This window comes from Hypanus sabinus, chromosome 15 (genome assembly GCF_030144855.1).
Source record: "Hypanus sabinus isolate sHypSab1 chromosome 15, sHypSab1.hap1, whole genome shotgun sequence".
Taxonomy (NCBI): domain Eukaryota; kingdom Metazoa; phylum Chordata; class Chondrichthyes; order Myliobatiformes; family Dasyatidae; genus Hypanus; species Hypanus sabinus.
Window position 1 is genome coordinate 34667262 of NC_082720.1, and position 15162 is coordinate 34682423.

The window sequence follows — 15162 nt, forward strand, 5'->3', positions numbered from 1 at the left end:
CTGATGCAGGGTTTCGACCAGAAACATTAACAGTTCTGTTCTTCCCGTGCATGGATGCTGCTCGACCCACTGAATTCCTCCAGCACATTGTTTGTTGCTGCAGATTCCAGCATCTGCAGGCTCTTGTGTGTCCCTATTTGAGTATTTAACCTAATCCTTAAAGAAAGAAGAGTGAAATCTTTTTAGGTGATGGCATCCTTGTGCACAGCAGCTTGTCTTTCTAACTGTTAAGAACTTGAATCACTGGCCTCTGCAGGTGAATGTGGTGAAGGTAATGAATATCTAGAGTGGTCGCCTGGGTACCAATCCAGTGACTCCTTTCTCTTGAATCTCCTGAATTTTACACCTGTAGTAACAAAGCAGTGTGTCTGCATGTAACGGTGTGTCTTTTAAGCATAGGTTGGTATGTGGTAGGAAAATTCCATCTGGTGTCTACCCATGAAATTTGTGGCATTATAATTTCCAGACCCCTTCCTTCAGCACTCTGGGGATCATAGCTGAGCAGAAGCTCACTGAGATTGGCCACATAAAAGCTGTGGCTGTCAGATATTTGCCATCTTGCAGTGACTGATTCTTTCTGGCTTGGAGGTAGACTTCCTAATGTCTGATGGGACGCTGTTCCTGAATACAACTCAACAAACTTCGCCATTCAGGACAAAGCGGTTGGCTTGATTAGTACCTTTCCAGAATGCTTAAATATTTATTCTCTTCACCACCATCACAGCATAGTTGCAGTATATACTATCTACCAAATGCCCTGCATTTACTTACTTAGTTTACTTTGACAAAAAAAACCCCATAAAAACACAGGATAAGATGTTACTATCCCTTGTGCCACTGGGTCATGAGTACTTGCTCGAGACTGCCTTGATGTTGGGAGTGGCACAGGGTTGACGTGCAGGGATTTTCAAGTGGGCACTCTCCTTCCTTGAGGCTTCATCGACTAGCCCACGACATCTCTGGAGGGTTCAACAGTGACTTCTGGTGTCTCAGAGCCTCATCCTGTTGTGTCCTCCCACTCTCTTGATGCTATCTTGGAGGCCAAGAGAAGTATTTTCGCTTGATCCAAAGCCATTGACTGCTTCTTTCCACTGCCTCTGATGAGGCTCCGATGGTTTGCCATAGTCCGACCTTGAACCCATAGCTCTTTCAGCAATTTGATGTTGGATGTGAGTATAAATCCCCTAGAACCCACTTCCACAGGAAAAACTTTGATACTCTAGCCTCATTGCTGAGCTTCAGTTGCTAAAACTGCATAGTGCAGCCTCTTGCGTTCATGCTTCAGCCACTCAGTCCCCCACAGGACTGCAAGTTCCATGATGTAGATGTTCTGTAATGAATTGGACCAGAGAACCAAGTCTGGCCTGAGGTCAGTGGTAGCAATTTCTGATGGAAAGGTGAGATGTTCATTGTCATCCACCAGCATTTTCCAGTCTCAGACCATGTTCATCTGTCCTTTTTCTGGCTTAGAAGGGGGATAGCAACTTCCCAATCTCACTGCCTCTTGTCCCAGGAATGACAAGTAGAACAGCTGCACAGGAACCCCACCACTTGCAGGTTCCCCTCCATATAACCATATAACAATCACAGCACGGAAACAGGCCATCTTTGCCCTCCTAGTCCATGCCGAACTCTTAATCTCACCTAGTCCCACCTACCCGCACTCAGCCCATAACCCTCCACTCCTTTCCTGTCCATATACCTATCCAATTTTACCTTAAATGACACAACTGAACTGGCCTCTACTACTTCTACAGGAAGCTCATTCCACACAGCTATCACTCTCTGAGTAAAGAAATACCCCCTCGTGTTTCCCTTAAACTTCTGTCCCCTAACTCTCAAATCATGTCCTCTCGTTTGAATCTCCCCTACTCTCAATGGAAACAGCCTATTCACATCAACTCTACAAGTGGCGCACTATCATCCCAGAATCCTCAAGGCAATAACTTTGCTGAAGGACCTTCACCAGAGGATTGTAGCAATTCAAGAAAGCAGCTCAGCATCACCTATAAGGGGCATGTGGTGATGGTCAATAAATGCTACCCTTACAACAATGCCCAGATCCCATAAAAACGTGGTGTACGGATTTCCTGCTGCTCTTTTGGACTTGTTCCTTAATGAGTTGTTCCAGTCTTCAAATGTCTGTCTTGAGTTTTGACCTCCAAATAATGTGACCTGAAATTGTAATGGTATTTCCTGTGTCAGAACAGCACTTTCTGTGTCTGTGCTACTGACTTTGTGCTGAACAAGGCCTGTGATACTATTTGTCCAGTGCTTTCAAACTTCACTAACTGACCTTGCCTCGCCTGGCTACTTCTTTTAAATTCTTTTGGTATTTAAATAAATGTTTTTCACCTCGTTATTTAAAAGAATCTTCCCAGTAGTGCTTTAAATACTCAAATGCCTGATATTAAAGATAAGTATTTTGCTTCCACTTCAATTGATTACCCATGGTCTTCATTTTAAATGATGCCAAAAGAATTCAAAGGAACCCAGAGTCGAAAGGTAAGCCAGCGACACTACCAGGGGCATAACTCGATGCCAGCTGCTGTCTCACAGCTTCAGAACTCAGGGTCCCTGAACTCCAGTGCTGCCTATGTGGAGATGGCACCATTGTTCCCATGAAGCCCTTGGTTTCCACCCAGTGTCCTGCTTTTTTCTGACCACCCACAGACTCGCTGGCTATTGTAAAACCATGCAATGCAGGTGAAGGTGGCAAAATAAGCTAAGGGGAGTTTTTGGACATGTAAGGGAATAAAGGAAATAAGGCGAGAGAAGATGGGAGATTGCAAGGTAGCATGGGCCCGATGTGTCAATAGGTTTTCTTGTGCTGTAACAAGTAAGCAATCAAAATACAACAACAAAATGCAACTCCATGTACAAAGTCAGGCTGTAACTAATAGAATGCAAAGATCGAGTTCATTCTATGTACATTAGAGAGGACCACACAAAATCATTTATATTATCCAACAGGTTAATGCTGAGAGGTCTACATAGAATATCTTATAGATAGTTACCAAAGAACAATGTTTTTACTCTAGGCAACACACACAAAATGCTGCTGAAGAGTTTCGGCCTGAAACGTTGACTGTGCTTTGTTCCAGAGATGCTACCTGGCCTGCTGAGTTCCTCCTTCACTCTGTGTGTATTACTTGGATTTCTAGCATCTGTAGATTTTCTCTTGTTTATGCTTTTACACTCTCTATTTTGCTCTTTGTATGTAAGATCCCAGTCTTGTGCTTTATCTAACTTAAAATGAAATATACTTTTGACGTTCATTTTGAAATTTGACATTTCCAAATCATAAGAAATCAATGTCTCCCCTTGACCAGTGTCATAATAGACTTTTCAGAATCAATCCTTTCAAGGTTATATTTAATTGGGTTGATCTTGGTTGGTATTCTGTTTGCACTATCCATTTTATGGCGGTATCTGCTTCTTCACTGTTCAAAGACAGAATTGATTGAGGATTGTGGAATCTGGAATAACAAACAGAAAGTCCATCGCTTCTCAGCTTCTATCCCAACCACTCACCTCCTGGTACTGATTATATACAAGCAATCATTCCTCTTTCCTCTCAGTCCATCTTGACCCCAAACATCAACCTGCAACTTTTGCTTCTACAGATGCTGCCTGACCGGCAGAGTTTGCCCAGTGTTAGCTATAGACAGTCTTCACTGTACTAGCAACCACTTCATAAAGTAGTTTGCAGAAATGAGACATTTTGAATTCTTCCTCTTGTAATCTTTTGATCTGATCAATATCTGAAAATGGAAATCTAAAGAATACATACAAGATAAATGTACACAACAGGTGTTTAACTTGTGTTTAACATTTTTGTTTAACATGGTTAAACAAAAATATATTCCCTATTTTGTACAGAGAAACTGTAAGTTCTAATAAAGTATTTACAGGTCAAACTATTTTCAGATTCTGAAGTATTTCTTCTATATTTTCAACATTTTTGATTTTCTTTGGCTGCATTTTAAGTAGCCAGTAAATTATATTAAACATTGTCCAATCAATATCTTTTGTATGACTAGAGGGATCAGAGTGCCATTTAGAAATGCACTAACCAATAACATGATCCCTATGGTTGTTTTTTTCCTCTTAATATTGATTCAAAACCTAATTTATACCGGACATGATTGACTTTCCTGAATCAACACAGATAGTCAGAACATGGATAGAAGTTTAAAATAAAAGAAATAGCAAACTCCAAATAAATTAAATCTTCAGCTTTGGGATTTCAGTTGATATAAATTTTGAACTGACATTGTTCAATGTCTAGTAATTTAAAAATTCATTAGAAAAGTTATGAGTACATAGAACACCACTTTATTTGAATTTCGCCCAATCGCTGGACAGGAGCATAAGAGGAAGAGGCAACTTCACACATGTCTGAGATTGAAGATTAAAAAGCAGTACTTTTCAGCAGTTTTCAGGGTTTGAATAGCACCCAGTCAGTGAATGGGCGTGCAAGAAGAGGCAACTTCACAGGTGTCTGAGATTGAAGATAAAAAAGCAGAGCTTCGTGGTGTCTTCAGGATTTAAACTGTGTCCAATCAGTGAATGGGATTCATCAGCAAGTGTGAACTAAAATAAGGCAGGGCCAAGTGGAGTGGCCATTGCGGGAGTGGCCCAGTGTTAGGGCGGGGAGGCTTCAGTTCATTATGCTTAGGCAAGTACAGTCTCGGGCAAGGTAAGTATCTGGTAAGTTCCTTCTTGTTTTTTCTTCTTCATTCCTCATCTGTTAGGGCAGAGTTAGTGCAGTGAAAATGGTGCCGGGGCTGTGTTGTGGTTTTTTGTGTGCAGTGTGGGAATACTGGAGAGCAGCAGTTTCCCGGATAACCACATCTGCATCAGGTTCACTGAGCTGGAGCTCCTCAGAGAATGTGTTAAGCAACTGGAGATGCAGCTCATTGACCTTTGGTTCATACTGGAGACTGAGGAAGTTATAGTCAGGAGCTACAAGTGGGTAATCACCCCTAGGTTGCAGGAGGCAGGTAACTGGATGATAGTCAGAAGAAAGGGAATTTGTCAGCCAGTACAGAGTACCCCTGTAACTGTTCCCCTCAATAATAAGTATACCATTTTGGATACTGTTGAAGTCGATGACCTTCCAAGGGTTAGCTACAGTGACTAGATCTCTGACACTGAATCTGGTGTTGTGGCTCAGAAGAGAATAGAGGTGAACAGGACTGGAGTAATCGTAAAGATGGAAAAGATGAAATTTAAGGGTAAGTTAGACAATAATATAAAAGAGGATACCAGAAGTTTCTTCTGATATATAAAGTGTAAAAGAAAAGCAAGAATAAAGATTGAACCACTGGAAAATGATGCTGACGAGATAGCAATGGGGGACAAGGAAATAGTGGATGAACTGAATAAGTATTTTGCAACAGTCTTCAATATGGAGACAGTAAGCAGCAGTCTGCTGGAAGTTCAACGGTGTCCAGGGCAGAAGTGAGTGAAGTTGCCATTACTAGGGAGAAAGTGCTCAGGGAAACTGAAAGGTCTGAAGGTAGATAATCACCTGGACCACCAAATAGACTACACCCCAGTGTTCTGAAAGAGGTGGCAGAAGAGATTGTGGAGCCATTAGTAATGATCTTTCGAGAATCATTAGATTCTGGCATGATTCTGGGAAATTGCAAATGTTACTTCACTCTTCAAGAAGGGAGAAGGAAATTACAGGCGATTTAGTCTGACCTCAATGTTTGGGAGGATATTGAAGTCAATTGTTAAGGATGTGGTTTTGGTTTGGGTGCACTTGGAGACGCATGATGAAATAGGCCAAAGTCAGCATGGTTTTTATCCAACAAATCTGTTGGAAATCCTTGAAGAAATAACAAGCAGGATAGACAAAGGAGAATCGGTAGATGTTGTGTCCTTGAATTCTCTGAAGGACTTTGACAAGGTGGCACAAGGAGACTTCTTAACAAGTTAAAAGTCCATGGTATTAGAGGAAAGATGCTAGCATGGATAGATCATTGTCTGATTAGCAGGGAGCAAAGTGTGGGAATAAAGGGAGCCTTTTCTGGTTGGCTGCTGGTGATGAGTGGCATTCCACAGGGGTCTGTGTCAAGACCACTTCTTTTTACGTTATATATGAATGATTTGAATGTGGAATGAATGGCTTTGTGACCAAGTTTGCTGACAGTACGAAGATAGGTGGAGATGCATATAGTTTTGAAGAAGCAGAGAGGCTGTAGAAGGACTTAGGCAGATTAGGAGAATGGCCAAAAAAGTGACAGATGGAATACAGTGTCAGAAAGTGTGTAGTCATGCACTTCGGTAGAAGAAAATTCAAATATCCAAGGTGCAAAGGGACTTGGAAGTCCTTGTGCAGGATTCCCTAAAGGCCAACTTGCAGGCTGAGTCAGCCAAATGCGATGTTAGCATCCATTTTGTGAGGACTAGAATATGAAAGCAAGATGTAATGCATTGGTAAGGCCTTTCTTGGAGTATTGTGAACAGTTTTGGGCCACTTATCTATGAAAGGGTTCAAAGGAGGCTCACGAAAATAATTCCAGGATTGAAAGGCTTATTATCTGGTGAGTGTTTGATGGCTCTGTGCATGTACTCAGTGGAATTCAGAAGAATGAGGGGGGACCTTATTGAAACCTATAGACTGTTGAAAGGCCTCAGAGTGGATGTGGCGATGATGTTTCCTATGGTGAGGGAGTATAAAATGAGGACACAGCCTTAGAATAGAGCGGCGTCCTTTTAGAATGGTGATGAGAAATATCTCTAGCCAGAGAGTGGCGAATCTGTGGAATTAATTACCATATCTGGTTGTGGAAGCCAAGCCATTGGGTATATTTAAGGCAGAGGTTAATAGTTCTTTGATTAGTTAGGGCATGAAGGGTTATGGGGGAAAAGCAGGAGGTTGGGGCTGAGAGGAAAATTGGATGAGCCATGGTGAAATGTCTGAGCAGTCTCGATGAGCCAAAGGCCTAATTCTACCCCTATATCTTATGGTCATGTGGTTTCCATTGGTCTGCTCTGTGTTAAGTAGAAATGGATTGAATTTGTCTTTGTTTCTTGTCTGGTCCTGCAGGATTGCACTGCACTCAACTATAAAGCAAAGGTAATGCTTTGGAGAAATTGAGTTTGAATTTGTATAATAGATGAGTCATGCATTTGAGTCCATGAAATCCATGAATCTTGAACAACACATTTGAGGGCCATGGATCAGAGTTGATCGTGGATATTGCGTCTTAGCTGTCTAGCTATGCAAGTCTGATCAGTACGATGTGGAGAGCAAGCTGTTGCCCATGTACCGAGCTCCCCCTCTCCAAGCAACTGATGAACCCAAAGGAATGGCAGAGACCAATACAGTTTGGTACCAGCACCATCACAGGAGTTGCCAGTCAACATTGAACTCAACATTAGGGACTGCCTTAGGGACTCCAGCTCCAGATTTTTCCCTTGGGGTTTACACCCGAAGCCTTCCCCATAAGTGGGTATAACCACAAGGCAGCTGAAGTCTGAGATAAGTTTTCCTTCTCCTAGATGAGCTGCTGACCATGGCTGACGAGCACCATCTGCCCAAGCAACACATTTACAGTAATAAAAAATATATGGCAGCCAAAGAAACTTGATTATGATTTCTAATCCTGGGATGCAGGTTCTTGGTTCGAAGAAACTTATAACTATACAGTTTCGTTGATTTCTTCAGAATTGTTGCATATCCTCTTTCACCCTAAACTTGTAGACAGCCACTGTGTTAGGGGATTTTCTGTGTCTTCTATTAAGACAAACAAAATATGTTTCATTTTTCAGCCATTTTCTTATTCCCCAATATTAGTTCTTCAGTCTCAGTCTGTAACAGACTCATAATAACTTTCCTAATCCTTTACTGTATATACATTTATGAAGGCTTTGCATTCTTTTGTCATTTCTCTTGAGAGATTACTCCTGTTTCCCCCCTTTTCTATTTCTCTCATGCCCCTCTTCTGTTGAAAGCTGTAATGTTTCAATCATCATGGTCCCAGGTTTACTTTTGGCTATAGTGTATTGGCCTTTTCATTTGATCAAATACTATTTTTGACTTCTAGGTAACTGTGGCTGGATAAAACTTTCTGTTGGTTTATTTTAAGGGGATGTGTAGGAACAGGCAAATGTCACAACTTCTCATTTCTACCCTACAATTTAATATAATCATGGCTGATCTGATTGCAAACTGAGCTCTGCATTCCCATCTAACCGTAGTAGACCTTTCACTCCCTTGCTTATTAAGTATCAATCTTTGTATGCCTTAAAGATCCCATCCAGACTATAGTCAAAGTCCAGTTTCCAAACCCATCACCCTTTGAGAAAGACAATTCCAAAAGCTCATGAGATTTTGAGAAGTAAAAGTTGCCTCCTTTCTGCCTTCAGTAAGTTGCCTGTTGTTTTTTAAATACTGACTGCCGAGTTTAAGATTATCCCATAACAACAAATGCGTTCTCCTTATACAGAGATACCCTGCCAAGACCTCACAAGATCTTGGATTAATTATATACAGGATATTCATTCTTTAATCATTAATCATTACATGTTTTCTGTCATATCTTCTAACTTAATTTCTCTCTATTGCACAAAGAAGTCATGCCGCATCTTCTTGGTTTGTTTTGTTTAAACCGAGAAATCTACTAATTTACTAATGTACCAACAGAAAGTGAACTAAATCACTTTTAATCTTGATATAATATTCTACAACATCATGATTAGTGTTCCCTAAAGGCCCCGTAGCTAGCAAATTAACTCTTTCTCAATGGATGATACTAGGATCTAATAGAACACAATTCCATCTGCTTTCTTAACATATTGAGATGTATCTCTAATTATTCTCTTGAATTTATCCTCCAAACTATTGCAACTACTTTGTTTTGTCCAGTAACACATAGAACATGGATCAATGTTGCAAAGAAACAGGCCCTTTGGCCCATGAAGTTGTGCTGAACTATTTAAACTAACAACTAAACACCAAACTAAATTAGTTCCTTCTGCCTAAGCAGTGCCCACATCCCTCCGTTCTCTGCAGATTAATGGGCCTATCTGAGGGCCTCATAAATGACCCTGTTGTGTTTGCCTCCATTACCATCTTCGCGGCACTCTCCAGTCTTGTCGTATCCATCCCCTTTGAGCTTACCCTTCCCACCTTAAGTGCATCTTAGACATTTTGACTTTAGGAAAACACATTGGCTATCTACTCTATCTATGCCTTTCAAAATTTTATAAACTTCTATTGAGTGTCCCCTCAGCTTCTGCCACTCCAGAAAAAAATGCCCATGTTAATCAGTCTTTTTTTGTGTGTGTATGCCCTCTAAGTCAGGTAGCATTCTGGTAAACTTCTGCCTTCCTTCCAAAGCCTCCATATTTCCTATCATGGATTGACCAAAGGTGAATGTAATACTCCAGATGCAGCCTAACCAGATTTTATTAAGCTGCAAAGAAATGAATCTTCCCCAGGATTGTTGTTTTAGATCCTGCGATATTTACCTCCAATTTCCTGATTTGCAAAACATCTATATTAAAAATAGTACTTGGAGATCTACAGACACTTCCAATATACATCCCTTCCTGTGTATTATGTGTCTTAGTTCCACCCAAGATTATTGATTTTCCCAACTAAGATCTTTTCAACTACTGTGTTTATCCAGTCCTGTATTTTGAAGGCTGCCCATTCACATTTTGCCCATCTGTTCTAAGAGTTTAACGTCTTTGGAATATTGAATTCTCAAGCCTGGTTACTTTACAACCACACCCAAACTATGTGCCATTGTTTTACCCATAATCCATGTCTTCAGATAAAGGTACTTCATTTTGAGTCTTTATACCATTTGTTCCTGCTCTGACTCAAGTTGGAGGTAAGTGTGTACACTCTGTCCCATCCTGGCCAGCTTTGTCAATCAGTGATGCTGTGCTGTCATCATGTTGTTGGTCATCAACCTCCTGAGGAATGACTAACTAGACCCATCCCACAACTACATAAATTAAAACCATGTCTACAGGTCAGTTATGCAATTCACTAAAATGCTGGTCCCCATATAGTCTAATTGAAGCCCAGTCCAACAGGGTAACTCCTTCTTTCCACAGTACTGATGCTCATGCTCCATGAATTGAACGACTTTCTCTCACGCCAATCTTTGAGCCATGCCTTTAACTTTTGTATCTTATGGAACTTATATAATTTGCATTTGGGTAAAGCACTAATCGAAAGATTGATGCATCTGTGGCTCCTTGCTTTAAGTAGGACCATAGTTAGACAAACTCCTTAAGCAGATCACCTTAGTTTCTTTGTCGTTGATTCCCACTCACTTCCTTCCTCTGCCACTCCCAAGTTCCTCACTAACATTGAAGAGAAGCTGCAAACCCTGAAAACAGAGTGTTAGAGACCTTTGATAGTGAATTCCGAGTAAAGTACAGTATTTACAATCCTACCTATATTGCCTTCTTTCATTACTGCATTCCTTTTCACTCCCCCAACTTGTATGGACCCTTGTCCCATGGTGCAGTAGTTAATTTGCTCACCTACACACAGTCATTGTTACCCAGACTGCCGGAGTATCCATCGCTGTTGAATAGTTGCAAAGGATGAGGCTCTGCCAAAATGAACTGTCTCACTTGCAATTAAATTTCACGTTCCTCTTCATTTTTGAATTCTGCACTACTTAACAGAATCATTGCAGATGATTTCTTCAGATGTGGTCATTGTAGATTTATGATCTCCATTGGCTGGTGCATTCCGTCATCTTCCCTGCACTGTCTACCTTAATGAAGTCGGAGTATTAATTCCTTGATTCTTTAAATAGAAAGCTACACCAGTGCCCTTTTCTCACCAATGTTCCTATCTAGCAGGGTAGGAACTTAGTCGATCTCACACTTGGGCAGAACATACTGTAGACAGACATTGTGAGAAGTTAAAATGAGTCATTGTACTGTGGATATCTCTTTACCTTAATACCTTCATTCAGCCTCTGCCACGATTGAGAATTTTTGTATGCTGTATTCAAACCTTATTCTCCCTTTGTGATAACTTCAGATCAATAATTATCAAAATTATTCTTCTGAATCTATCTATGTGTCAATTGCTGTGCATTAATTAGAGTTTAATTACAGACTGGCAGCCAGCCAGTTTCTTCAGACTTTCTGAAAAGCAGTCCTGGCAAGGGAGCGTAATTATTTCAATTATATTTTTATGGAAATTTGGTTAGCACTTCAAAAAGATTGAAAATTGCACTGAGTATAATGTTAGCATTTGAACCATTCAATATAGCGTACTTTAAATTTTAGTAATATAATTTGATTAAAAATACTGGAAATTAAGATGCTACATTTTAACAAAATAATTCATTCATTTATTAAATATTATTTCTTTTTATTTCAGAGAACCAATTACAAAGAAGAAATCAGGTAAGAAGCATTTAATTGAATTGATTATGTTATCAAAATGTTTTATTTGTTTATGAGGGATGTTAGAATATTTTTTTTTGTTTACTCTTGATAATAGTAGTTTACTGAATTATTGTGAATTGGAAAAGTTGGTCTTAACCAGTTTGACTAGTTTTACCTGCCCTTGAAGATCTTTCTTTGGAATATATTGACAGTATCCTTTGTGTAGCATCAGTATGGGATGCTGAGAAATTCTGACGACCAGTCTAAAGAACCGCTCATGGGAATCGAATCTGCTACAAGTGGTAACAGAGTTCCTTATCATCGTGTAAGAATTTCCAATTGAAAAAATCCTGTTAGTAGCTGTACCATTTATCCATGAGAGTCACACAAGAGTCTAGGGAATCGAAATGAGCAGAGCGTTCTTTTGAAAAATGACAGGGACTGTAGACCATAATGGAGCAAAGCAGTAAATTACCTATTAGCCAGAGAAGAGCCTGAAGCCTAAATGACTTTTAAAAGTAAATCAAAGCTTCTGCTATTAATCAGGAAGCACTCTTTCAAAAGGTTATGTGATCCTGCTCCAGACATTCTAAGCAGACTGTATCTGGATTTCCCGAATAGAAGCAAAGGTCGAGTGACATTATTTACATTGAAAACTGAGCACGAGACAACAGAAAGAATCAAGAATGGAACAAATGTTCTGAAGAGATTAGAAAAGATCTTTCCTGATATGTTGCACAAAAATACATCAGCTGTTTACAAGCAAATGGTATTTACGATGGACAACGATTACTAGTTTTGAGAAACATCTTGGTCATCTGTGGATGAGTCATTTCTGCAAATTGATGGCTCATATGATAGTATATAAGTACGAAATCTCTGGAATGACCTAACAAATTACCACACTATTTACATTAGTCTTAATCCATTCTATATACCACAAATAGGATTCTGTGCAAATGATCTAATTAGTCAAAAGCTAGTGTGATTCATGGGAAACAGCTAGAAAATGTAAGAACTTTGTATTCCCCTTATGTCTCATCTGGGGTTTCAGTGATTCATTGTTAACCAGCAACTGGAATACTGTTTGCAGGTTTGGTCACAGGGAGTGATGGCATGAAAGAGAAAGCAAAGATGATACAAGAGGAGGTTCCTGAGGCTGGAGAATAGAATACATGCCAGTTATTAGGCTGGGGCTATATTCTTGACATCAAAGGAGGCTAAAAGGTTTAATGATATATAAAGATGGGGAGTACAAACGATGTGAACAGGAAGGGTCTGCTTTCTTAGCAGAGAGATGAATAACTAGGAGTGATGAATTTGTGGTAATTAGCAGACAGATTAATGGGGAACTAGGATTTTTTTTACACTGAAAGAATTGATGGTCTAGACTTGCAGCTTGATGGAGGGAGAAGGCCTTAAAAGTGTCAGGATGCTCACTTGGAGTGCCAGTGTCAATGCAATTATTGTCCAGGAACTGGGAGTAGTCTGAATATCACGTTATTTCCACCGTAGATGTAGTAAGCATAATGGCCTTCCCCAGTTGTATAGATTTTCTGATTCAATGATTTCATTTCTAGTTTCTTCATGGAGTATCCACATGTATTTAATGGTGCTGCTGCCAAGCTAATGGTGCAAAATCGGACTGATGAGAATGGAGAGTGACACTTCTTTCTTGCGCTTTGGACGCTGCTGTAGATTTGCACTCAAGTTAAACACGATTATACGTTCAGGCTTTTATTGGACATGGCAACAAAGGTTATGGGGAGAAGGCTGGGAACTGGGGTTGAGGGGGAGAGAAAAGAAGGACCAGCCATGATTGAATGGCGGAGCGGACTCGATGGGCCAGATGGCCTAGTTTTGTTCCCATGTCCTATGGTCTTATGGTTTTAAGTTACCATTGCAGTTTAAATGCACTCTCTGAGCCCACTTCTCAAAATGGTTATGGGCTCCAAGATTCTTGGAAAAGTGCTAATTTTTTGAAAGAACAAATGATACCAAACTCCTGGGAAAATTTTCAGTGCAAATATCAACCATGTCAGACAACAGAATCTTTGAAACTAAGAACTAAGATGCAAGGGAGAAAGATGCTCAAATAGGAATGACTATTAACTCAACCGATAATTAATACTTCTCCATTATCATTCATGCTGAATGCTGGACTATTTCACAGTGCATACATAATAGATGATGGGAGGCTTAAGATGGACCAATCAAATATGAAAGTAGATCATAGGAAAATCTTGTTATTTTTTCAAATGACCATTGGAATAATCTAATAAAATATGGTAGTTTAGAACCTGATTGAATATTATTTCATTGGGATGGAACTTGGGTGAAATTCCAAAGATTTTTTTGAATATATATCATGGTAAGAAAGCAACATGGTGATTGTTGGGGACTGGAATATGAAACTGGAGGGTCAACACAGGTATGATAAGTCCACTCTATGATCAGATCACAAGGGTGTGAAGATAAATATTGAGTGATAAACTTCTTTGTGAAAAAGTAACTTTTGCTACAACACACGCACACACACATATATATAAGAAAAATAGTTCGGTGTGGTACTTTGGGTGGATTCTGATCTACTTTGGGAAAATACGTAGTATTTATGTTTTGGGTGTTAAAGTGATTAACTACATAGTTCATGGTGACAGAACAGATAAAGCGCAGGAAAACATTTGAGATTTTGAGACAAACAACAGCAAATAAAGCCAAAGCTTTGCTGTCATCAGTCATTGAAACATTGGTAAATGTTGATATCAAAGCACATGCAAGTAAAATTGTAATTGATGGAAGTGCAAATCATTATTCAAGTTATATATTCCCATATTTGGTTCTCAAGACTGGTCATTTGAAACTCTCTCCTGATGTGCTTGGAGCACAATTATGTTGTCACCAGGCGTTAATATTTCCAATGAACAATGCTGTTTTTTTACTTTTGTCAGATCATAAAAATTAACATGGTCTAAGCTGCTGATGTGCTTCTGACAAAGTGGCCTTCTTATAATTCATTCATGCAGTATAGACTTTCAAAATTCATTACAACACAAAGCAAGCAATGAGTTTTGTATGCTTCTGCTGAATGATTGAATTATACTCATATATAGGGTAAATTATCCAGCATTGCATGTAATTCACTTTCTCAACATCTCAATTCAAAACCTTCTTAAAATAATTTCATTTTCCTCACATGTACTTTCATTCATTTTCCTTCATTAGGGCTTGCAATAATCCAGAGAACGGCATCGTTTCTAAAAAGAGGTATTAGAGAAACTCGCTTGGCCATAACTTAACTGATCCTTAACATTGCTGGATGGTCCTTAACCATTATGATTTTGGACCATGCAGCTGGCTGATTAGCAGTGGTTGGGGCCAGCTTAATGCTAAATGCGGTGTGATTCATGCATGCTCAGTACCTGTGTAATATTGATTAAAATGGGATTAATTTGGGACTGATTTTTGTTCTTTTCACTTAATTCAACTTTTTCTTTGATGATACCACTCAAGAAAGTTTCACTTAAAATATGTTTTTGTCCCCCTATATATAGGTGCACTGTCATTCAAGTAATTGTTCAAATAATCACCGGCTAACCCTTTCATTGGCACAAAGCAATTTGGATATTAAATTTCTTAAATATTTCCCTAAATATGGTTTTGTGGCATATATCAAATTTGGAAATGCTTGCTAGTCTTAATGAACAATTGATCAAAAAAACCTAAATATTATATTAATAAAATGTGACTTTATAGCACCTCATCTTAACTGAAGGA

General features: G+C 39.4%; 1 protein-coding gene across 2 annotated transcripts in view; it reads left to right on the forward strand.

The window, feature by feature from the left end:
- Positions 1 to 15162, forward strand: part of sh3pxd2b (SH3 and PX domains 2B) — a 283763-nt gene that overhangs the window by 206802 nt on the left and 61799 nt on the right. The window contains exons 6-7 of one of the 2 annotated variants that reach the window (XM_059990197.1): positions 11378 to 11403; positions 14611 to 14652. In XM_059990197.1, the coding sequence (XP_059846180.1) occupies positions 11378 to 11403; positions 14611 to 14652 (68 nt within the window). The remainder of the gene's footprint in view (positions 1 to 11377; positions 11404 to 14610; positions 14653 to 15162) is intronic. The other variant, XM_059990198.1, reaches the window with a different exon arrangement.